This window comes from Protopterus annectens, chromosome 8.part0 (genome assembly GCF_019279795.1).
Source record: "Protopterus annectens isolate FY-2018-M chromosome 8.part0, PAN1.0, whole genome shotgun sequence".
In the NCBI taxonomy this organism is placed as follows: Eukaryota; Metazoa; Chordata; order Ceratodontiformes; family Protopteridae; genus Protopterus; species Protopterus annectens.
Genome location: NC_056741.1, coordinates 1,071,737,765 through 1,071,763,635, shown reverse-complemented (window position 1 = coordinate 1,071,763,635; position 25,871 = coordinate 1,071,737,765). Strand labels below are relative to the sequence as shown.

General features: G+C 41.8%; 1 protein-coding gene across 2 annotated transcripts in view; it reads right to left on the bottom strand.

Annotated features, from left to right (window-relative positions):
• The window catches only part of PHLDB3 (pleckstrin homology like domain family B member 3), a 647,234-nt gene that overhangs the window by 315,181 nt on the left and 306,182 nt on the right, over positions 1 to 25,871 (bottom strand). For both annotated transcript variants that reach the window (XM_044080540.1, XM_044080538.1), the window contains exons 4-5: positions 21,038 to 21,175; positions 9,611 to 9,739 (exon numbers count right to left, since the gene is read on the bottom strand). In XM_044080540.1, the coding sequence (XP_043936475.1) occupies positions 9,611 to 9,739; positions 21,038 to 21,175 (267 nt within the window). The remainder of the gene's footprint in view (positions 1 to 9,610; positions 9,740 to 21,037; positions 21,176 to 25,871) is intronic.

Here is a 25,871-nt window from a genome sequence, read left to right as displayed (position 1 = left end):
TTCTGGAATCAGTTATCTGTGGTAGTCCTTCCCGGAGGATATTAGTGTCTTGGGGGAATTCTGTGACTATTCCCACTTTGCAATCATCTGCAGTCTTGGTCAGTCACAGGCCTCTGACATTGGCTATAACTTCCAAGAAGTAAATGCCAGAAAGGAGCACATCCAGCACAAAGCCCTGAGGGACTCCACTAGTAACAAGCCTATTTGTGGGGATGGAATCCCCTATCCTAACTTTCTGGTTACTATCCAAGAGTCAAGTAGGCTATCTAGCATGTAATATAGGGAGCTATGCCTAATTCTGAGAGTTTGTTTACAATGCCAGAGAGGGTATTGCAGCAAATGCCTTGGCCGGGTTAAGGTAGGCAGTATGCAGCATTCTGCCCTCTTCCATTGCCTTGGTAACCTTCTTGAAGAAATCCACTAGGTTCAGTAGGCATGGTCTGCCACTGACAAAAATGAACTGAGTTGGATCCAGTGTCTGTAGGTTTCCTATGTCATTATTAATCATTTCCACGATAATTCTTTCCATAGCTTTACATGTGAAACTAGTCAGACTTATGTGTCTGTAGTTTCTGGGGTTCATAGAAGGCTCACTCTTGTGCAAAGGGATGACAGTTGCAGTTTTCTAATCACATACATGGCACAAAGTCTGAGTGGAGGTTATGGTTAAATAGTGATTACAGTGGTCTTGGTAGGTCATATTTCACATTATTTAGGAGGTATCCAGGGATATTATCAGGGCCCATCAATGTAGTGTTCTTAGCCTTGCAGAGTGCATTTAGGACATGTGCCCTTGTGGCAGTTGCAGGGAGCTAAAACTGGAGTTGAATTTCAGCCAGTAGATGTGCTATGTCTTCTGGCTCACTGTAGCCGGCTCCATTTGCAATTAGTTCAGCACATTGTTTTGTACAGCTTTTGAGGTTATGGACATTGCTAAAGAAGGCCTTACGGTTGTGATAACACAGTTTACTGGGAAAGTACAAAATGAGCCAGTACCGCTGCATGGTAAATTATCTGCCTCTGATGGGCATCAGTTGTGCTGTGTGTCCGTCCGTCTCTGCAACCCCCCCCCCCCTTCCCCAGGCACCTCAGTGTCATCACAGCCCAGTCGTTTTACCTCAGGAGCCAGATATGTGATATGAACTATTTACTTTTATACTTATCTTCATTTTAATAAACTTATAATTAAATAGCCATAAATTTACAGCTTTATGTTATAATTACTGCACAAGTTTTCCTTCAAGTTTTTCTCCAAGGGTTAACGCTAAAAATGGATTTCAATTGAACAGATATCACCTTAGTACAAACAAATAACACCCTGAATGCAAATCAGATAACCCAGGATAGATTAATAGCCTGGGTACTGGAGCAGCCAGCCAGGCAGAATATGAGTGAGAGGCTAATGTAACTCATTCATCTCAGGACAGCCCAGTCTGCAATGCTGGCAACTCGTGGTGGAGGCTAGGTAGACTGCAATGGGCACACAGAGTCATGATAACTGCATAGAATTACCAAACAGCTTTCATGTTGTATCGAATTTTAACCACACACAGAAGCAAGCATGTATTAAGGGCAGTCGCTGAGGTACCTAACTACAGCAGCATGCACAAGAGATTGCCAACAGAAAGTTAGGCCACATCAAAAAAATCCCTTGCATTGCTTACAAGATGCTAGACAAAGGGCCAATGCACCCTTCCCTGACAGCCATCTTTAATAAGACGTCTCAGTTTCATCCCCACTCATGGCCCAGGTCTTGAAGGGAAAGCTATGCACTATTGCCAACAGTGGAGGAAATTTCACGATGGACTGCAGTGTGGCCAAATATTGTACTAAAAATAGATGCACCAAGATGGTGCATGGGAAACCCACTTTAAAAAGAACAAATAAAATACGTAAAATTATTCTTGCTGAACATTTAATTGGTCAGCAAAGCATTTGGTTAAGATACAAAACTGGTCAGTTTCTTAGTGACAAACTTCATACCTCTTTTTTTTTGGAAGACATTCAAGAGAAGAAACTTTGCTTCATTTAAGAAAGAACAGAAACTTGTTTGCAAAGATGAAGTGTATATACTTCTGACAGAGCCTCTCGCAGGATTCTTTAGAAGTCAACAAGCATATTGTTTAAATGTGTATGTCTGGATAGCAGTTTACTTAAAAAAAAAAAAAAAGTCTTGCCATTTATAAAGGTATGACTCTTACCCTCTTAATTTTTTTAGTGCCCTGATCTTCAAAGAACCTTCAGTGCAAAGCACTGAGGGAAATAGCTAAGATTTGAAATGCAGTCTGAATTGTGGGAGATGAGGTATACTTGATACTATTTATTTACATTTGTTAAACAGGTTAGTAAGCAAGTCACAAAACACTTTTCAGCCCTAACCTGACCATCAAGAACAGTAAACTCTCAGTTAACCAGCACTCATGGGGATTGGTAGATGCCGGACAACTGTAGTTTCTGGTTGCTTGAGAGTTACTATTAAAAATAGGCCTGACTAATACTGTACCCTATACTATTTGCTTGATTTGACTTGTTCTCAGGTTGGGGAGAGAGGGAATTCACTCCTATCCTCCTTTTTAAAACTCTAAAAACTTAAGGTCTGCTTCTGCGGGGGAAAAACAAAGTGCAACACATGAAAATTATACTGCATTTCTTTAATATTTTTTTGCCGGTTGCTTGAGTTCCAGTTAACAGAGTTTACTGTAGAATGGAAAAGAAATTAACCAAGTGTGATATGTTAAAAGTGGAGATGAAGCAGACAGCAAAATACAAGTTGTTTTTGGTAAAATAACAGAGGATGTATGGGCGACCCGCGGTGGTGGTGCTGCAGTAGCGTTGTCGCCTCACAGTAAGACGCTGTCCGGTTCGATTCTCAGCTAGAGCGTCTTCTGCGTGGAGACAAGCGTGAATGGGTGTACCTTCGTTGAAGGTTGTGCGTCAGGCCTGGCAAGGCGGTACGTAAAAATCAACTGCCAATCAATAGCGGACCGGAGTTCCGCTGTGGCGACCCCTAACCAGGAAAAGCCGAAAGACACAAACAAAACAGAGGATGTATGGGCAATACTGCAGGTTACTGACTCACCAGATGTGCAGTAACAAGCACCACCCAAACCCTGCCCAAGGCGTTTTACGTCACTGTAAAATATTGAATATTCAACCATACTGCGTGGAACCTTAATGAATATGTACTGTATATTGCAATGAATCCAAGTAATACTAAGATACGCCGCACAATTAGGCAAGGCTCAAATGATAAACCTACCGCCCTAGAAAACAAAAATGGAGAAAAACTAAGGGTAATACTGCTCAATGCCAGAAGTCTAAACCTCAAGATGCACGCCCTCGAAGCCCTCCTCAGTATGGAGAACATCGATGTCTGTGCTGTGACTGAAACCTGGTTCAAGGCTCCTGAGAGCACCCCAGCACTATCAGGTTATACCTCATATCATGCGTTCCGGCCCCAAAATCCGGACCGAACCACAAAAGGAGGGGGGGAGTATCCATATTCATAAAGGATACCCACACCTCCAGGTTAGTGGCAACGCACAAAGCATCGGAGACCATCCAGGTGCAATTAACCATAGGTAAAACTGCCCTACAGTTTGTAGCATGCTACAGACCCACCCTCTCAAACTCAGGAAACCCACACAGCCTTCCTGAAGACACTGGAGAGTATGAATGTCTCTCCAAACACCATCATATTGGGTGACTTCAACTACCCAAACATAGACTGGGAACATTACTCAAGCCCCAACACCCTAGCCCAAAGGTTCCTGGAGTTCATAAACTCAAATGCTATGGAACAACTAGTCACCATTCCCACAAGAGGAGAAAATATACTAGACCTGATCATCACAAACATGGGGACAAAATGCTCCACACCGGAAGTATATCCCTCATTGGTGAGATCAGACCATAAATTAATCTCACTGGAGATCCACATCCGCCCCAACCCCAGCAAAAAAGACCACAGTGAAGAACTTCTCAAAAGCAAACTTCACACTTCTTAAGACTGGAGTGGTATCCTTCAAGGCCCCCGAGCCAGTGGAAACCACAACCCATGCTGCTGAATCCCTTACAAATGCCTTCTACGAGCACCTCCAGGAATGTATGGATCAAGCAATCTCTAATAAAATCAAGACCCTTTTCACCAAAGGCAGGCGCCCGGTCTGGTGGACCCCAGCCATTAACAAACTCTACAACAAGAGGAGAAAGCTACTACATGACAGAGCAAAATCCCAAAAAGGGAAGGCATCTCTGATCACTACTAGCAAAAAACTACGATCACTCATAAAATCATCCAAGGCCAACTTTGAGAGAAAAATCGCTAATGACACAAAAGACAATCATAAGGCCTTCTTTAGCTATGTTAGAAACCTGGGTGGAAACTCCCAGATATGCTCAGAATTAGTCCAAAATTATACAAAAATCACTGAGCCCACAGACATTGCCAACATACTGGCAGACAGGTTCAGTGCAAATTTCTCCCTCCCCCCAAAAGGAGAAATATCTATCCCACCAGAGTCTAGCCTCCCAAACATCTCAGATGCCCAGGTGAGAGCTGCTCTCTCTAAAGCAAAAAACACAGCATCAATGGGGCCGGACGGTGTCCCCGGCTTTGTGCTACACAAACTCAATGAGGAACTAAACCCACACGTAAGGCTGCTGTTTAATCTTAGCCTTACTACAGGATACGTACCCAAAGAATGGCATACGGCAACTGTGGTCCCACTCCACAAAGGCGGTGCTTCTACGGACCCTGGAAATTACCGGCCCATAAGCTTGACGAGCCTTGTCTGCAAAGCTATGGAGAGGATCATAATGGAACTCATAAATAAAGACATTGGGGACCTACAGACACTGGATCCTACCCAATTTGGCTTTGTCAAGGGCAGATCCTGCCTCTTGAACTTGGTCGACTTTTTCGAAACAGTCACTAAGGCCATTGATGAGGGTAAGGCAGTTCACACAGCCTACCTTGACCTAGCAAAAGCGTTCGACACAATACCCCACTCGGGCATCATAGAAAAGCTCACCAGCTTAGATGTAAACCCATATGTCACAAGATGGGTTGCAAACTGGCTCAAGGACAGAACCCACAGGGTTAGAGTTGCTGGTACCATGTCAGACTAAGCCGGTCGCGAGCGGTGTCCCACAGGGCTCAGCCCTGGGCCCCCTCTTGTTCGGCATTTATTTTTCTGAAGTGCAGGCAAACATAGGGGGATTGTGGCTGACAAAATTTGCAGATGACTGCAAACTGGGCACCATAATTGACACTCCATCAGACACAGACATCCTCCAGAGAGGTCTCATAGAAATGGATAACTGGTGCCACAGTCATGGCCTTAAGCTAAATGCCAAAAAATGTATAGTCATACCCTTTGGGAAAAACAAGGTAACCCCTAATTACCACTTGGGTGGTAATCCATTAAACACGGAAGACGTTATCAGGGACCTGGGGACCCAAGTTGACAGTAACCTCTCTTTTGACACTCACATTGCCAAAGTGGTTAGGAAGACCTTCTACATTGCCCACCTGATCATGAAGGGATTCACATCCAGATCAGGAGAGGTCATTGTACCCCTGTACTCTTCACTTATCAGACCAATGATTGAGTACAATGCCCCATTCGGAATGTACCTTACCCGACACCTGCAGCAGTTGGAAAGACCCCAAAAGTTCCTCACCAAAAGGATAAAGGGGCTCAAACATATGTCATACGCTGCCCGACTGAAGAAACTCCAGCTCTATTCAGTCGCATACCGTCTGCTCAGAGGTTATCTGTGCCTGATATACAAGGCCATGTCCAACCCGGAATTAATGGACATGCTCCACCTCAAAAAATCCAAATCCACCAGAGCCACGAGTGCAAGAGACTTAAACCTCAACACGGATATAAATAGGACGTGCTGGAGGGACAGATTCATCACCCAGAGACTCCCTACACTATGGAACAGAATCCCAGTCCATGTGAGGCAGAGCCCCTCACTGACTCTGTTCAAGAGAAATCTTGACGAGTGGATGGGAGATCGTAGGTTTACCCCGGGAATCATCTCTGTGTCACTGCTGGACAGAGGCACAGCAAACTAATGGGTATAGTATTCTCATCCTAAGGGGTGGTGAAAGCCACACACACTCTGGCTAGGCTTATAAATGCCCTAGGGCAGATAGCCTAGTATGAACCTATGAACCTATACGTAGATAAGCATTGCACAGAAAGGTAAATGTAAGAAACTCATTTAAGAAATCTGAAACTCTATCCTGTTTTCCTGCACTTCTATTAAGGAATTACAATCCCATTTTCTTCTTAATACAGCTAATTCTCCATGGAAAGCCCTTAGGGTTCAGGCGTAAAACTGTTATACCATTAATTAAGAACAAAAGCCTTTTCCTAAAGTTATATGCACAGCAGTGGTGTAAACACTGCATTTGCAGTTCTTCTCAGATCCTGAATAAGGTCTCATTTAAAGAGGAAGGTGTGCTATCCTGTAAATATGTGACATGAAACAATGTACTAAGTAGAAAGCAAAATAACACAGCTACTGAATGGCTGTAGAGTAAAACAATGTTCTGTATCAAGGGGTTTATGTTCTGCATTCGACAAGGATAAAATATGGTCTTAGAGTAGTAGTCACTGTTTGAAATAACACTGACATTAAGCACACTGTTTTGCATATTACTACAATATCACTTGGGTACCTCCTTAGTGCAGGTATCTATTCTGCTGTGTATCTGTCAGACACTGTCTGCTATGTCCCACATCATAACATAAAATGAGTGGGCTGTTGTGATTGAGAGAGGGTATCCACTATGGGACAGCAGTGCAGTGCCTGATCACTGCAAAACACTGAACTGTGTTAGCACATCTTGCGTAGAAAGATCATGCTCATAGGTTCATAGGTAGGTACTAGGATATCGGCCCAAGGGCCTACGTAAGCCTAGCCAACAAGGTTCCCTGGCTTACGCCACCCAAGAAGTTATTTTCCTGTGCCACTGTCGAGCAGAGACACAGAAGTGATCCCCGGGGTGTATTTACTATTTCCCATCCACTCATCAAGATTTTTCTTGAAGAGTGCTAATGAAGAACTTTGCTTGACATAGATGGGTAGCCTGTTCCAGAGTATGTGAAGTCTCTGGGACAGGAATCTATCCCTCCAGCATGTCCTGTTTAATGTGGTGACAAGGTTTAGGTCCCTAGAGCATGTAGCTCGGAGGGATTGGGATCTCTTTAGGTGTAGCATGTCCAACAGCTCTGGGTTTGACATAGCTTTATATGTTAGGCAGAGATCACCTCGGAGTAGGCAATAGGCTATGGAGTAAAGCTGGGGTTTTATGAGGCGGTCAGTGTAGGGCATTTGTTTGAGGCCAGTAATCCTCTTTGTGAGGTACTTCTGTGGCCTTTCCAGCTGCTGCAGATGTCTTGTGAGGTACATTCCAGAAGGGGCGTTGTACTCTATTAATGGGTCTAATGAGTGTCCAGTAGAGGGGAACAATGACCTCTTTCTTCCTAGATGAGAAACCTATTATGATGAGGTGTGCCATGTAGAAGGACTTCCTGACTACTGTGGCGATGTGACTATCAAAGGAAGGAGAGACTACTGTCCACCTGGGTCCCAAGATCTCTTATCACGCATTCGGTGTTAAGTAGATTGCTGCCTATGTGGTAGTTCATGGGTACAGAGTTTTTACCAAAGGGGATGACAATGCACTTTTTGGCATTGAGCTTGAGGCCATGGCTCTGACACCAGGCATCTGTCTCAGTGAGGCCCTTCTGTAGGATGTCCACATCATTTGGGGACTTGACTATGGCTCCTAGTTTGCAGTCATCTGCGAAATTCGTTAGCCAGAGGCCTTCTGTGTTAGCCTGTACTTCAGAGAAGTAGGTACTAAACAGGAGAGGTCCCAGGACGGAACCCTGTGGTACTCACTTGTCACTGCTTTGAGGTCAGATTTGGAGTCTGCAACTTTTACAGTGTGGGTTCTGTCAGTGAGCCAGTTTGCAACCCATCTTGTGATGTAGGGATTTATACCTAGTTTAGTGAGTGTAGCTATAATTCCAAAATGGGGGATGGTGTCGAAAGCCTTGGCGAGGTCAAGATAGGCTGTGTGAACCACCTTACCCTCATCTATGGCTTTGGTGACTGCCTCAAAGAAGTCGATCAGGTTCAGGAGGCATGATCTGCCTTTCACAAACCTGAACTGGGTGGGATTCAGAGTTTGGAGGTTACCAATGTCTTTGTTTATGAATTCCATGCTGATATGTTCCATGGCCTTGCAGGCCAGGCTCGTCAGGCTAATAGGTCGATAGTTCCTGGGATCAGTGGTGGCTCCCCCTTTGTGGAGTGGGATAACTGTTGCTGTACGCCATTCAGTGGGCAGAAATCCTGATGCAAGGCTATTATTGAACATGGTGCTTAAGTGGGGAGCCAGTTCGTTCTGAATTTTGTGTAAAACGCAGCCTGGGATGTTGTCTGGTCCCATGGATGCTGTGTTTTTGGCTTTAGAGAGTGCAGCTTTTACCTGCTTAGTTGTGATTACAGGGAATCTGCATTCTTCCTGTATAGATATGGGCACTTTAGGGGGTGAGAGGGGGGTAAAGTCAGCACTGAACCTATCTGCCAGGATGTTGGCAATATCAGTTGGTTCTGTAATTTTCGTGCCTTTGTGCTGTAACTCAGAGCAGATCTGGGTGTTGTCGTCGAGATTCTTGACATAGCTATAGAATGCTTTGTGGTTGTCTCTGGAATTAGTGGCAATTTTGTTTTCGTAGCTAGCTTTGGAGGATCTTATAAGGGATCTCAGCTTCTTACTGAGGCTGACCAGGGAGCTCATCCACTCATGGGATTTTACTCTCTTTTGCAACAGAAAATATTTCAGTTTCCAATATCAACAGTAACAACTGCAACTGCGAGGTGATTATGCCACATTACATTTCTTTTAAAGGCTTTCCGGAGTCAGAGCCATGGTTAACACATTCATTGTATGCATGATGTCACTGGCTAATATGAATGGCATGCCAGTCATGTCTCATTTTATATGCAGGCTCGTTCATCCGTGCCATGCCCACTCCTGCGCAAAACTGAGGGTGTGCCAGTAAATTACAATATCGCTGATATATGAAACTGATATAAATTTAGTTTTTACATAAATTTCTCACACATACTGAGGTGGTACTCTGAAAAGTTAAACAGGAAAAATTACATGACAAAATTTAAATCAAAGTTTGATTTAGGACTCCATGAACAGGCTGCATATCTATACACTGAAAACAACATCATCAAAACTGTGCTGAACAACAATGTGGAAATTAAAAAAATGTACCTCCCAAACACTGCCATCATCTCTAACCTACCAAGTCTGAGGTCAGTCAACCTTGGGGGCAAATGTACTCCCTTTACTTATTCCATGGTTAAGCAACCTCAGACTTGGTATCTTGGCAGTCTTCAATAATCTGCACTCAAAAGTTCTTTTGTAAGCCATGATGTAATGTTGCATAAAGACAATGTGTTCCTTTCTGAAAACTGTAAAGAAAGAACTGGGTGTCAAGGACTACTACCACTAGGTGGTGATATTTTTCAAAGACACGTAACTAAACCTAAGCAATTTACTTACCTCCTGGATCTTCCGTGCATGCTGCTCCCTCACAGACTCAGGATGGGTATTCAGTTGCTTTTTCAAATTTGAAAGTTGATTCTGCTTTTCCTCCAGCTTTTGCCTTTCTACTTCTACCTTTGCTTTCTCCTACAGGAAAGAAGACAACTGAAAGAGTTAAAAGAGAAAGGAAAGTGTGGTGCTGAACACAACACACCAAGCTCAGACCATGAAATAAACAACATTTAACTTCTCATCCCATTAAAAAGAAACTGTCACAGCATGCTGATATAACTATATGAAATCGCCATTTCAAGTTCAAATCTCATTATTTTATAATTTGATTAAACTGCACTGTTTTAATGTCCACAGAGTTTGATAGTTGACTATAAACCCTTACATTCCAACAGGAGGGAAAAAGGGGAAACAAACATCATAGTGTGCACTTAAACTTAAGGGCTAGTAGTGTAGCAGAAGTGGAAATATATGTCTATCTGCAGAAAGAAAGAGATCAAAGAAAAGTATATTTTTTAATTCCTCTACAAGACAATTTCTTTGCATCTTCTAACAGAGTGTACCTTTGCAAGACAGACTTTCAAAAGCAATGCAGGCAAAGGCTGTCTAAGGTGGCATCCCTTTGGCAGTTTTGCACAAAGGTCTTTGAATTTCTGATGTACTTCATCCTACAATTCTAGGTTTGATTGCCTCAGACCCCATTTACCCACTGTACAACTTTGAACATGTCATTTAACCAGTCAGTGCTACCAGGTCACCCCTGAAATGAGGCACCCGAGGAATTGATTCTGCAAGGGTCTCTCAGTGCAGTGACAGTTTTAACACCTCTGCAATAGTGTGGGGGAGGGGAATTTCTCTTGAATTACAAAAGAAAACACTGAACAAAAACCTGAAATTTAGTTACTTTTCTGGCTGTAGCTGGATAACTTCAAAGTATAGTGTAAATCAAGATCTGAGCCAAACATAAATGAGGGTGATTAGCGACAGAAAAGAAGCAGTCCTTTTACAGAAGGTAAAGAAAATAACGGTGACTCTCCCAAATCCCATTATATGTCAATGGCATGGGAATTCAAAGTTACTTCCTTATGTATGGCATGAGTCAAACAAAGTATTATGGGAAAGAGAAAGGCTTGAGGGAGTACAAGATCATGTTGATACATCAAGCCCCACTGGTAGTCATGTTGTGGAAAACAGGCTAAAATTACAAATAACGCACAGAGTGATTTTGAGGTGTTAAAATAGGTCAGGAAACAAAGAAAGTGGAAAAAAAAGTTTTTTTAGTTCTATGGTGGAGTTTTCCTTCAAAGGTAAGGTCATTACTACCGTACCAGGCATACTTGAAGTAATTACATCTGCCACTTTGTGATCATCAGCATATTTCAGAATCCATAGTCCACCTTCCACATCTTGAAATGGCCCAAGTACATTGCCTTGTGGAACATCAGTGGTAGCTCACATCACAAAATGAAGCCACTCCCCCCACCATGTCTTGTTGTACTCTGTAGCTTCAGTGCTTTACTCATTGACCAACATATGGATTTGACACTTATGGCTTTAATTTAATTCTATTGTGGAACAGTGTTGACTGTCTTAACAAGGTGCAGTCAGTCCTTTAGCATGTATAGTTTTTTATCTACTCAAAGACTGCTACAAGATTCAGAAGACATTATCTTATTTAAATTTTGCAATGTATGCTATGTCATTCTGGATATACTCCATTATGACTTTCTGCACAGGTTTACAAAGAAAACGGGTTTTGCTGATAGTTAAATGGGTTTGCACTTTTAAACATTGCTACATTTGTACTATTTTACAAATGGGCATCATGTTGCAGAAGAATATAAAGTTCTAGTTTTATCTTATATTTTCAGTTAACTAGGTTTCACCTCAAGTAAGGAAGTTACAGAGGCGTTATTAAATCAGGTACAGTTTTACCGTTTTTTTTTTTTTTTTTTTTTTTGAGGGGGGGTCTCATTTCCTAGTTTATATACATCATCTGGTTTGTTTAGGGATTAGGCTGGGTGATGGAATAATTAGGAAGGGTTAACATTCTTATCATGGTACCATGCTACCTGGATACTGTGGTCAAGTAGTACTGCACTTTTGGGAACCAGGTAGGAGTATGTGGCAGGGTTGTTCATTCTGATGAAAAGTTTTCAAGTAAGACGACGAGACAGACTGCTGTATGTCTGAGATATGTACTTCCAAAGATAATGGACTGGTGAAAGATGTTTTTCTCCCCCTCTGGCAGTAAGTGTACTGACTGATGGAAGGCATGAGGACATGTATGCTTGTTTTTAAATGCATCACAATGTCTTCTGGATATGTATTTGTTTCTTATTGATTGCTTTTTCTTTTTTCTTCTTTTTTTAGATTGCCTTTAGTGAATCAAAGTTTCATTGTGCATTCTTCCCTTCTGGGGATGCAATTTCTTCTCAGTTCTTGGCACATTTTAATATGGGATGCTGATTTTTTTTCCTGTGCTGGATTTCTTTCAGGCTATATGATCATTCCAAGAACAGTTTTGTATAACTTTCTATGAAGATTAGGACAGCATTCTTTGACTTCTACTACATTCTAAATGCTGAAAACTATCCTGAATGTAAATGTGTTGGACTTGCCTGCTTTTAGTGTAGGAAATGTCTACTTAAACAGGTTTGTACTTTATATTTTTCTATAGGGGAAGAAATTAAATTTGTATTGGCTTTAATACTCCGTTTTAATTTTTTTACTGTACTTGATACTACAATGTTTAATGTCACTCAGTGTTTTTATGTTTTGGAATAGGAAAATTCTAAATCCTGCACTCATTGGCTATTGGGATAGGGTCAAGTTGTACCCACAGAGCAGTTTATTGAAAACAAATGGAAGGATGGGAAAGTGGTTTTGGTAGACTGAAGTGCTGCTTTTTTGTGCACATTAAGAATGTAGTGTGGGAGGTTAAAAAATATGTAGGCAGACACATTATCCATATATACATCTACAGATGCACATTTATTTACTTACATCATTTACTCATTCTTTAACTGGGTTAACTGAAATGGTCCAAACAAGAAGACCTTGTTCAGCCTATGACCTGAGCCATCAGACAAATGACAAAAATACATATTAAACACAGAGCTATAATTAGTTATTCATGCAATAGAGTATATAAAAAAGGGTAGACTACAGATTACATAACATATAAGGTAATATATGCTTATAAAGAGGCACACTATTTATAGTAAGTAACAGTTTAAAAATGTATACAGTGGATATAAAAAAGTGCATACACCCCTGTTAAAATGCCATTTTTTGTGATATAAAAAAATTGAGACCACAATAAATAATTTCAAAACTTTTCCCACCTTTAATGTGGTCTGTAATCTGTACAACTCAATTGAAAAACAAACAAATCTGTTAGGGGAAACAACATAAAAAATAAAAAACATACAATAAGCTGGTTGCGTAAGTTGTGCACACCCTTAAACCAATACTTTGTTGCACCTTTTGATTTAATTACAGCATTCAGTCTTCTTGGGTAAACACCTGCCATCTATTAAAGAGACTCTAATTAACCCCAAATAAAGTTCAGCCGTCCTAGTAGGATTTTATTGACATTTACTCAGTTGCCTGCTACAGCAAAAGCCACGGTTCACAGAGGGCTTACAAAGCATCAAAGGGATCTCATTGTTGAAAGATATCAGTCAGGAGAAGGGTACAAAAAAAATTCCACAGCATTGGCTATACCATGGAACACAGTGAAGACCGTCATCAGAATGTGGAGAAAATATGGGACAACAGTGACGATGCAAAGAACTGGACGTCCCTCCAAAACTGATGAAAAGACAAGACGAAAACTGGTCAGGGAGGCTGCCAAGAGACCTACAGCAACACTGAAGGAGCTGCAGGAATTTCTGGCTTGTGTGCTACATGCGACAAAAACCTCCTGTATTCTCCATATGTCTGGCCTATGGGGTAGGGTTGCAAGCCTTTTGTTACACAGAAAAACAACCAGGCCAGGCTAAAATTTGCAAAACAATACATCAAGTTTCCCAAAAGCATGTGGGAAAATGTGTTATGGTCTGATGAGACCAAGGTTGAACTTTCTGGCCACAATTCAGAAAGGTACTTGTGGCTCAAAAACAACACCTCGCATCACCAAAAGAACACCATACCAATGGTGAAGCATGGTGGTGGTGGTATCATGCTTTGGGGTTGCTTTTCTTCAGCTGGACCTGGGGCTTTAGTCAAGGTGAAGGGAATTATGAACAGTTCCAAATACCACCTGGGGCTTTAGTCAAGGTGAAGGGAATTATGAACAGTTCCAAATACCAGTCACTTTTAGCCTAATACCTTCAAGCGTCTGCTAGAAAGCTGAACATGAAGAGGAATTTCACCTTTCAGCACAACAATGGCCCTAAGCATACATCCAAAACAACAAAATAATGGCTTAATCAGAAGAAATTTAAAGTTTTGGAATGGCCCAGCCAGAGCCCAGACCTAAATCTAATAGAAAATCTGTGGAGTGGCCTGAAGAGGGCTGTGCACAAGAGATGCCCTTGCAATTTGACAGATTTAGAGTGCTTTTGCAAGGAAGAGTGGGCAAATATTGCAAAGTCAAGATATGCCATGCTGATAAGACTCCTAACCAAGAAGACTGAATGCTGTAATTAAATCAAAAGGTACTTCAACAAAGTATTAGTTTAAGGGTGTGCATACTTATGCAATCAGCTTATTGTACTTTTTTTATTTTTTATATTTTTTCCCCTAACAGATTTGTTTTTCAATTGAATTGTACAGGTTATAGGTCACATTAAAGGTGGGAAAAGTTTTTAAATGATTTATTGTGGTCTCATTTTTTATATCACAAAAACCTGGCATTTTAACAGGGGGTGTGTAAACATTTTATAGCCACTGTATGTATTTTCACAGTGATAGCAAATAAGATGCCTGTACAGAGCCTCGGTGTGACAAAATGCCATGCTGCTAGATAACCACATAGAATGGGTGAACTTAGACACTTTTTGATCCATCCTGATTTTCATGAATAAAATTGAAGAGTTTTGTGTTGACTACCCAGAGTTTTGGGCTTTGTCTAAAGAGACTATGTTGTTGTGAACATGCATGGAATGAAGGACATACTAATTGTTATTGGGCTAGATGAGGAACAAAACAGTTTTATGGCTTGGTTTATGTCCGTCTTCATGGCCACCTCAGATATGTTATAAGTGCTGCCCTGTCTCTATAAAACACTAAATATTTTAAGAGAAGGACGAGCAGTTCTGAAATTCTCCTGTCTGAAGTAATGGCCACCACAGAAAGGGCCTTCAAAAATAGGTACTTCAAGTTCACAGAAGTACCAACAATGGAACAAGTGAGCTTTTTCCAGAAGTACAAGTCCCAAGAGGGAACTGCATCATCGGTGGTGAACAAATTAGATATTTTCGTGCAAGAAGGCTTTACAGACATTAAGGGAAGAACGAGAGTAACAATAAAGTCTAGCATAAAAAAATTTAAGACGGCAGCCACATCAATACCTTTGGTGGAAGAAGGACAAACCAGAATAAAAATCTTAAAAAGGTAATCAAGAAAAGAAGGGACAGGTGCTGAAAAAGAACCTAGCCTCAAGTGAAGCTGAAAGTGAAAATTGGATTAATCTATCCCTGTAAGTCTCATCAGATAAAGGTTTCTGGGAAGAAGAAATTCTCTGTACAACCTGTTTAAAAAGGCCTGTATTTTATTAATAGCAGATTTAGAACAACCGGGCTGTTAACATCTGGGTGAATTCTGTTAGATGGTACCCTAATAGCTCCTTCAGTATTGGGGGGGGGACCACATCTGGTGTGACCAGAAGAGGTTATGAAAAAGAACTTGCCACCTGGTTTTATATATAGATCTCATCATCAGGGAAAATTTGGGGGTGCAGTACAAAGATAATCGGCAAGACACTTGTGAGCAAGAGCATCCTTAGATTGACTCTCTGCAGGAATAATCAAGTAAAAATGCTTCCTGCTCTTGGCACTACTGATAAATGCAAAAAAAAGCTGCATGGCTTTTTGCCCTATGGATGGGACAGCCATCACGCAACAGACTGGATTAGAAACAACTTGTGAAACAGGAGACACTGGAATGGGGCTGACAGAGAGTAGTGGACATCCTACCAAAGGGCCTCATTGAGACAGATGTCTGGTGTCAAAGCCTTGACCTCAAGCTCAATGCCAAAAAGTGCAGTGCCATCCCTTTTGGTAAAAACTCTGTACCCATGAACTACCACATAGGCGGTAGTCAACTTATAGGTTCATACTAGGCTATCTGCCCTGGGGCAATTATAAGCCTAGCCCGATTCTGTATGGCTTACGCCACCCCTTGATTTGAGTATACTGTGCCCTTTTTAAGGTTTAGTTTACTGTGCCTCTGTCTAATAGTGACACGGGAGTAATCCCTGGGACAAATCTGATCCCCATCCACTTATCGAGATTCTTCTTGAAGAGATTCAGTGAGGTGCTCTGCTTCACATGAACTGGAATTCTATTCCAGAGCGAAGGGAGCCTCTGGGTTATGAACTTGTCCCTCCAGCAAGTTCTATTTATTTCTGTGCTGAGGTTCAAGTCCCTCGAGCTTAACACCGAAAATGTGACAAGAGACCTTGGGACACAGATGGACAGTAGTCTCTCCTTTGATAATCACATTGCCACAGTAGTCACAAAATCCTTCTACTTGGCACACCTCATCACAAAAGGTTTCTCATCCAGGAAAAAAGAGGTCATTGTTCCCCTCTACTAATCGCTCATTAGACCCATTATAGAATACAGCGCCCCTTTTGGTATGTACCTTACAAGACATCTACAACAACTGGAAAGGCTGCAGAAATACCTCACAAGGAGGATTACCGGCCTCAAACAGATGCCCTGTGCAGACAGTCTCAAAGGAACTCCAGCTTTACTCTGTCACATATTGCCTACTCAGAGGTGCTCTCTGCCTAACATACAAAGCTATGTCAAACCCAGAGCTGTTGGACATGCTCCACTTAAAGAAATCCCAATCCCTCCGACCTACATGCTGCTAAGGACCTAAACCTTGTCACCACAATAAACAGAACATGCTGGAGGGATAGATATTCCTGTCCCAGACTTCCCATACTCTGGAACAAACTACATATCTATTATCAAACAAAGCTCTTCATTGGTACTCCAAGAAAAATCTTGACGATTGGATGGGAGATAGGAAACTCACCCCGGGGATCACTTCTGTGGCTCTGCTCAACAGGGCACAGGAAAATAATTTTTTTGGGTGGCGAAAGCCAGGGTACCTTTTTGTCTAGGCTTATATAGGCCCTAGGGCCAATAGCCTAGTAACTACCTATGAACAAGCTGGACTGAACCACCCTACAGAATCTCACTCGTAACACAGTGGGTAAGACTGGGCTATCTACTGTTGCTGAAATATTGTACCATAGCCATGTTACTGCAACGTACATCTATCACCACCTGCAGAAGGGATTCTTGAAAGACAGAGTTTGAGAAAATCAGCTCACAGCTCTGAAATACTGATAAGAAGGTGCAACATCTTAGATAAGACACCCTGGAACTATCTGGGATCAAACAAGAGACCGTCCTGTAAATCCCTACACTGGGTGATCTCACCTGCTGCCAACGTGAATGAAGTTATCACTTCAACTTTTTTCCTGTTTGACAGCAGTCTCTTTATGAGCAAAGCAAACAGTGGGAGTGAGAATCCACGATACTGAATTAGTGGCTACAGGAACACTTATAGCTTCCAAGGCATCCAACAACCGTATTAATTTTTCCACAATGTATAAAATGCTGGAGATGTGGAGTATGTGTGTATGTTTGTGTGTGTGTGAGGAAGGCGAGTGTGAGTGAGGAAGAGTGTGAGAGGCAGTGTGAGAAAGCTTGAGTGTCAGAGGCCTTGAGTGTCAGAGAGCCTTGAGTGTCAGAGGCCTTGAGTGTCAGAGAGGCCTTGAGTGTCAGAGATGGTCGGTATGACTCTGGTGTATTAAGCTAAGGAAGAAGACACATACATAGCAGCTGGAAATGGGAAAATTCAAGATATACTTGAAGAAATAGTTTAATATCCTGTTGGCATAGCCGGCCTTAGGCATAGGCCAACTAGTGACCGCCTAGAGCTGTTATGTGAGGCGCTTTTCCACTATTTATTTGGTGTAGGTAGACCAGGATGGGGGGGCGCCATGGAGACCTTTTGCCTAGGGCACCAGTTGACATAAGGCCGTTCCTGCCTGTTGGGCAACAGACTGCATTATCTGAGGTACTGGTACACTGTAAACACACAGGTTTAAAGATGCTTTGGACACAGAAAATAAAGAAGAGGGAAGAAAGGTGAAGAACTTCTTAGCAGATAGCACAAACACTCATGTGAATTTAGAACTATAAGACGTCATACTTCTGCACTGTTCTATGCTTACATGTGGCACAGTTTATCTGGAGATGCTTAAAATGCAGCAGATAAGGCATGCACAGCCATCAGTCACATATTCAAGTAAAAATACCAGTTACTTAGTACCAAAGATATCTAGGGTGGAAATGTACAATAGAATACAATGGGCATCTTGGCGTGGCAAATATGCACAATAAATAGAATATAGCATATTTATTTCCAGTTTGGTGAAGTTTGGTATAGTAAGACTTTTTGTCTCTAGTTATTTGTTTTTTAACAAGATTGCGTAGTTGTTTGTATCCAAGTATAATTTCAGATTGTTTGTGTTGGAGATGTGTTTTCCAGGTTTTGTCTCTTTGTAGCATAAGTTTTTTTGGTGTCTTTGGGTAGCCAAGCGGCAGTCTTGGCTTTTACACTTTTTGTTCTTATTGGAGCTAGGAGTTCAGGATATCTAAAAAGGTTGAATTGAAAAACTCAATGGCTTAGTCTAGAGGAAGGGTTTTTAGGGGATTCCAGTTTGTTTGTCTTAGGGAGTCAGAGAAAGTTACTGGATTAAAGTTTGTGAGGTTTCGATTCTGGATAAACTGGTATAATTGAGGAGAAGAGGGGGTAGCTCGATGGGTGAAGGCTGATAAATGGTCTCCTAATGGGTCAGGTATGACACCGGAATTTATGACTTACTTTGGATGGGATACTAGGATCCAGTCTAGTATGGAACCAAGGTTTGTTTTGTTAGGCCTGGTAATGGAGTTAGTTAGTTGGGTGTAATTAAATAGATTGATGGATAAGGAGGGGTAAGGGTTGTTGATTTTATTCCAGTCGATGTTTACATCTCCAAATATATAGGTCTCTAGCTTGATATTGGAGGAGGCCCAGGATAGGATTTCCTCAAGAGTACTGATGTTATTTCCAGGGGGGATGTAGAGGGAAATTATGCAGATTCTTTTGTGGTTGTTTAATTTTAGTAGACCTATTACTAGTTCCGCATTGTTGAATGGAGGGATGAGGTTGGGCTATGGGGTGATGGATAGCTGATTGGAATAGATTAAGGCTACGCCACCACCTTTTCTATTAATGCGGTCGCATCTGAGGCATTGGTATCGGGAGGGGAGGATTTAGGGTCGCAAATGTGAGGTTTTAGCCACGTTTCAGAGATGGCTACAGTGTCAGGCAAGTTGTGATTTAACCAAGCATGAAAGTGGGTTACTTTATTTTTTAGGCTTTGGGCGTTAATGGTGAGGAATTTTAGGTATTTAAAATTGGACTCATTAATGATGACAGGGGGAGTACGGGTAAGTGTAAAATTTGGTCCCTGGATAGGGTGTATGTCCCCAGATAACCAGAGGTAGTTGAGGAAGGGTAGAAGTAGTTCTGGATTGTTAGACAGTCAACAATAGTAGTGTATTAGCTTAGGCTTGCAGTTTTTAATAGAGAGTGGAAGAAGTTTTATTCTGAAAAAGTGGAGTGGAAGAGATTGAACTAAAGAGGAGGATATGTTATGAAAGTGTGCTTTTGAGATAAGAGGAAGAGGGTAGAGAGAGGGGGGTTCTGATAGGAAGGAAGGGTGAAGATGGATGTAGGTGTAGGAGGTGGCAAGGTATAAAGGGAGTAGGAACAGGATACAGATAGATGGGATTGAATGATTTTATGGGGAGTCATGGTAGATGATTTCTGTGAAGATTTAGTAGGGAGGAGGGTGAAGGAAAACTTTTAGTGGGTGGGGAGGAGTGGTAGTGATTGGCAGGTGGAGGAAGGAAGGGGAGGAGTAGATGAGTGAAGGGGATTGGTTGGTGGAGAAGGAGAGGGATTTACAGCAGAAATAAATGTAGGAGCAGTGGGTGTGTGTGGGAATTGGGGGTAGGGTAGGGGAGCAGAGTGAGCCCGCAGGGCGAACAGAGCGGGAAGAGCCGAGGAAGAGAAGCAGCAGAAGTGTATCAGTGAAGCAGAGAGGAGTTCCAGGGTATTAAGGTAAGGGATAAGGACTATGTAACAGAAACTAAGGGGCAAGCTTAGGGTTGCTAGGATATGGGGAACAGTTTCAAACTATTGATCTGTTCAGAAATTGTAGAATAAAAAGTAGGGGTGGACAGTGTCACCTAGTGGCCAAACAGTTAAGTGCAAGGGAAAGATCTCAGGCACTCGAGAGAGGGGGGGGTCTTGTAAATAAGAGGGGAAAAAAGAACTCTGTGGTAGGCTGCTAGCTGTATCTCACTGGGTAGGTAGACAACAGGGTAGAATGAGGGTACAGTTACAGTTTACTCTAGGGTACATACACTTGTTTTTAGTCCTTGGGAGGGATTACAGTAACACAGCAGTAATTCCTCAGTGTTTTCCAAATCTCAGTGGCGGGAAACCAGGGTTCCAAGCAGTGTACTGGGAGGCACCTGGGATGGTGCAGATGCAGCGGGAGTGAACTGAAAAGGAAAGAAATAAAATTAATATGTGGTTACAAATATTGCAGTAAGTCAGGCTAAAGGAAGGAGAGAGAGGAGACAGGGGAATACTTAGGAGGGTGTAGTATAGGGGTGTATGCAGGTAAGAGAACAGAAGTAGGAACATTTAACCATTGAAATAACAATAAAGCAAACGCTTAGACTGTAGACATATTGGTACAATATACAAATGCTTCTAGAGATGTTATACAAGGTAGTAGAATTTAAACAGGAGTAGAAAATCTATAGTAGGAGCAGCGCTTAAATATCCCAAAAATTAACAATATATATATATATAAATACCAAGTATATAGACAAATAGAAAGAAAACCGATTCAAAACATCTGGCGACTTCAAGCAGCCAGAAAGTACAATGCCAGAGAAGTCCTGGTTAATTTTCTGTAGGCACTGCATCAGCCTGGGGAGTTTGCCTCCTACATGAAGTGTGACTATCAGGTTTACTTCAGAGTTTATATGTGGCTTCCCATCAGTGAAGGGATGGCAACTCAACAGTAGAGGGAAAACATGAGTCATGCCACAATACAGCAAGCTCAGTATATATATAAATAATAACTATAAAAGATTCTCAAAGTTTTTACAGTACCTTTTCTTTGTCACGGAGATACCTCTGCTCCACATCAGAAAGTCGCTGCTGAAGTTCTTTAGTTTGTTTTTCTTCCCTTTCCAGCACCATGCTTTCCTCATGTAGTTCAGCTTCCAAAAGTGCTACTTCCATTTCAGTCTAAAAAAAAAGAACATGTTTGACATGAGGCAGTCTGTAACAAGAGTTACTAACAATACTGTAAGCATTGCTGTAGTTAGCATGAACACCAGCAAATGTACAGTACACAAACTGTATGGCAGACAACGTAAACCGATTCTATGAAAACTTACAAAGATATGAGCATTTTAGTGGACTGGGAGCCAAGTTTTAAACAGAACACCAGTAATCTGGACAAAGATGCCTACAAGTTAAAAGGATGTATCAAGATATATTAAATAAAAAAAAATGAAGATTATCAAGTGCACTTTGTGCTGTTTGGCAAGACCCATTTCCAAGGAAAATGGGGGCCAATAATGATGACAAGTAGGTGATCTAACAGCTAAAAAGAGACTAACAGCAGCAGTGGAAACTGCAGAAGGTGGAACAGTACCAGTAATTATGTTTCAGTGTGAAAATCAGCAGTAAAAAATAAATGCTAAATATAAAGCACTGTTGGAACTCTTATTTTTTCCCCAAGACTAGCATCATCATCTCTATACACTTTGGAGGCCATCAACGTCCTGGTTAAAACACCCATATATGCAAAGTCAGGCAAATAAATTATTTTCTCTCTCTCACTTTAATCTCCTTCACTAGCTATACTGCATTACAAGCAAGCACGGTTCTATACTACCCCACGGTAAGACATGGATACCAGAGCAGTGATCATAGCATTACCTACGGATGCAACTCACACCCAGATGGGTGATGTAAGTAAGTTAGCTAAAAAGACCTGCTCAACAGGCTGGGCTGCACCTGCAGTTTCTTCAGCAGAGTTAGTCACAAAACCTGTTTTCTCACCCTACACTTCAGAGGCATTCTTAATTAATGTAATGTTTACCACTCTGATAAGCAGCATTATAACATCTGTATTCAGTACAGAATGGTAGACAGTGTCAGTAGATCAGTATTTACTGTATTAGCTGATCTTCTAAGGGGGGGGGGGGCTGCACTGGGGCATACTATCATAACATGCCTTTTCTTTTGAGTAGCTCTTCAAAAATGTCTGACTACACTATGGTGTTAAGGGGAAGGGGGACCTGGCAAAGGAATGCTTTTATTGCACTAAACACAACCACCCTCTGTAACTACTCCCTTGTTCCAAACAACCTGTTTATATATATATATATATATATATAAGGAAGGTTTTTGAAGCTTTTCTTTATGCTCAACTAGGATTGCTGGTTTGTGTGCTTCAATAAAGGATATTCCATTTTAAACTCAGCTGTGGACTACCCACTATTTTCTATTTGATTATTTTGTAGCACATATTTTAGAATTATATTTTACAGTGAGTTTTATTAAGTGAACCAAGTGCATAGCATAATTCAGGAAGTAAACACCACACCTTCCACACTGCAAAGTTTTCTTCTTTTTTTCCAAAAATATCAAATTCTTACTCTTTGAAAAGAGCACCCACTGTGTCCTGTGCAACATGTCCTCATGTCATTGGTAAAGATGTGATTGCCTTACCAGTCCCCAACTCTTCATCTGTTTTCAAACTTTTAATTAAACATGAAAACTGCAGGGGCACAAATGTGAGGCTTCTTTACAAAAAAGGCTTATGCAGCTATTCTGTGGTGATAACAAGAACCAACATGTTTATAAATGGGCAGGACATTACCAGATGGTTTGGTGCATTTGGACAATGCACCGACTACATCTCCAGGTGATCTGAATTCAACTATTGGCTCGAGCATCAGATGGAACTGGTATATGGAAAAAGGAATAAGGAATTTCCCCAACACCTCTTCCACAGGGAAGTGTGTGGGGACATGTTGAGGGAAAATGACTGAATGCATGAGCATCAAAACAGCCAATGTCGTAAATGGGGGACACACCACAACACAGGTGGAATTGCTCCTCTCACCACTGTATACCAACACACTGTATAACACAGCCTGCTATATCAGATGAAGAAAGAGCTTAAAATATCTAACTGACAATCATACAACAAGCCCCGACTTTTGTGCTCCTTTCCCCTGGTCACAGGGGCATTCAGTCTGATGGTGATAAGGTCTAGATATCAGAGTGAGACAAAATTTACTTCGTGTTTATACCAGATATGTGCCAATATCCAGATGGCCATGATGGAGTAATTCTTGCTAAACAAATTCCTAATGCAAAAATGAGAAGCCCCCCTCTCCTAGCTGAGTTGTTTCCTGCATTTAATCAAAGGGTAATTTAGCTTCTTGTAACAGAACCCAATGAAATGCAATAGCCACTTGGAAAGGATTCATTTCACAGTGTACAAAAATTCTGTAGTGCTAGAAACAAATGTAACAAACAGCTCTTCCATATTCTTATTATTCAGCAGTTGACCTGAACTGCAACTTCAGATGAACATCCAGCATAGGAGAAACACAGTCTTCATGTTCAGAGCTTCATGGAAGAACACGAGAAGGTGAATGGTCAGACATCACATGCAACATAAGCAGCGCAGACTCATCAAAACTGAACTCTCATCCTTTTAAAAAGACAAAATAATCTTAGCAAATTATGGCTTGCAGCTTCAAGGGGGGCCACTAGCCTGAGGTGGCAGCTGCCTGAGAGGTGTCTTACTAGGATAAAAAGCTAAGTCTGCAGAACTAGATGGTTCTAAGAGCAGAAAGATCAGGAAAATCATGACATTAAAGGTCTCCCTGGTGAAAACATTTTCTTCACCTTAGGCTTCTAGTGAACAATCACCTTTAATAAATGCTCTTTACCACTCACTGCAGAGGCAAAATTACATTCAATCAAATCACAGAAGTGACGTAGTGCCATAATAGGGTATAGCAGAATCCTTTGATAGGAAGACATCTGAAGAGAGACACAAGCTGACTGATCGTAAAGCCTTAGTGGCCAAAACAGAAAACCTTTGACTTGGCCTGCCTTATAGGTAGGCTTAGTAAATAGCTTTATGACAGACTCAAAAACTTCAGCAACTTCTGATGGAAGATTTTGTGGCTAGATGGCCATTAGTGGTGGAACGGCTTCCTTAAAAAGCATAGATCATTATGGTCTCTTAACACAAAGGCCAGAAGGGCAAGAATGCAGCAAATCATGGAATAGTTGTAATTTGTCAATCATACAGGATGTTCGAGTTATGCATCTACTTCGCCCACAAGTAAATGCCTGTAGATACCAAAGGGTTCAGAGTACAAAGAAAGTACAGTTTTGTACCTACCATAAATGTAGATGTCCGATAGATATGCAACTGCAGTCCTGACATATGGGTTGTCCTGCCTCAGGCAGCCCCTCAGTCGGCCGGATTCCAAAGTCTGGGTCCGGCGTCGGCTGATGTCGCCTCCTCCCCGACGTCAGAATGGCTGGAGAATAAAGGCATCCGCCGACACCATCTTCTTCAGTGTTTCTTGCCCCAGATGCCAGGTGCCCTCCAAGGAAGGCTAAATTTTGTGAATGGGTATATAAAAAATTCCAGACATGCACAACAGTAATAAACAGATACACCATAACAGAAATCCCCAGCAAATAAGGAGAGGGGGAATGGACCCAAGGAAAAAGCAGAGGGGTAGGTGGGAGGGAAAACCTGACTGCAGTTGCATATCTATCGGACATCTACATTTATGGTAGGTACAAAACTGTACTATGTCCTTCAAGAATGCAACTGCAGTCCTGACATACGGGTTGAATACCATAGCCAGGCTGGGGGTGGTAGGATCTAAGCAAGGGATGGTGTAGCTAAAAGACCCTGCAGGACTGCAGAAGCAAAGCCTGCTCGGGATCTGGAGTATAAGGGCAGGTTGTAGTGTTTGGTAACTGTATGCACGGAGCTCCATGTAGCAGCGTCTAGAATGTCCTTTGTAGCCACTCCTCTTAGAAAGGCTGTGGATGTGGCTATAGCTCTGGTTGAGTGTGGCCTGATATTGGCTGGCACACCTTTTCCATGGAAGGAATAACAGAATCTGATGCAGTGTCCAATCCATTTTGAAATTGTTTGTTTGGAGACTGCCTTTCCTTGCACTCCGGCAGCATAGGCTACAAATAGTTGGTCAGACTTCCTGGTGGTCTTTGTTCTGTCCAAGTAGTAGAGTAATTGTCTGTGTATGTCTAGAGTATGCAGCAGCTTTTCCCTTTTGTTTTGAGGCTTGGGAAAGAAAGTAGGCAGGTGAATTGCTTGATTTAGAGACACCCTGGATATCACTTTTGGCATGAATGAAGGATTGGTCCTTAGAGAAACTCTGTCCTGATGAAAAATGAGAAAGGGAGGAACTGCCATGAGGGCCTGTATCTCCGAGACTCTTCTTGATGAGGTAACTGCCAACAGGAAAACCGTTTTCCAGGAAAGAAATTGCATTTCTGAAGATGCTGCTGGTTCAAAAGGAGGAAGAGTTAATTTTTCCAAGACGTAGTTGAGGTCCCATGCAGGAACTGGTGGTTTTCTGGGAGGTTTGATATTCTTTATCCCTCTTAGAAACGGTTTTAGCAAGGGATGCGAAAACACAGGTGGGTCACAGTTGTAATTTGCTGAGATTGCTGAAGCGTGAATTTTAATGGAAGAATATGAGAGGCCACTATGAAACATTTCTGCCAAGTATTCCAATATCTGAGGTATGCTCATCAATGATGCATCCAGGCCCTTTTTGGCATTCCAGATGATGAATCTCTTCCACTTGGCTGAATAGGTTTTTCTGGTGGAAGGTCTGCGTGCTTCCAGCAAGATTTCCTGCTT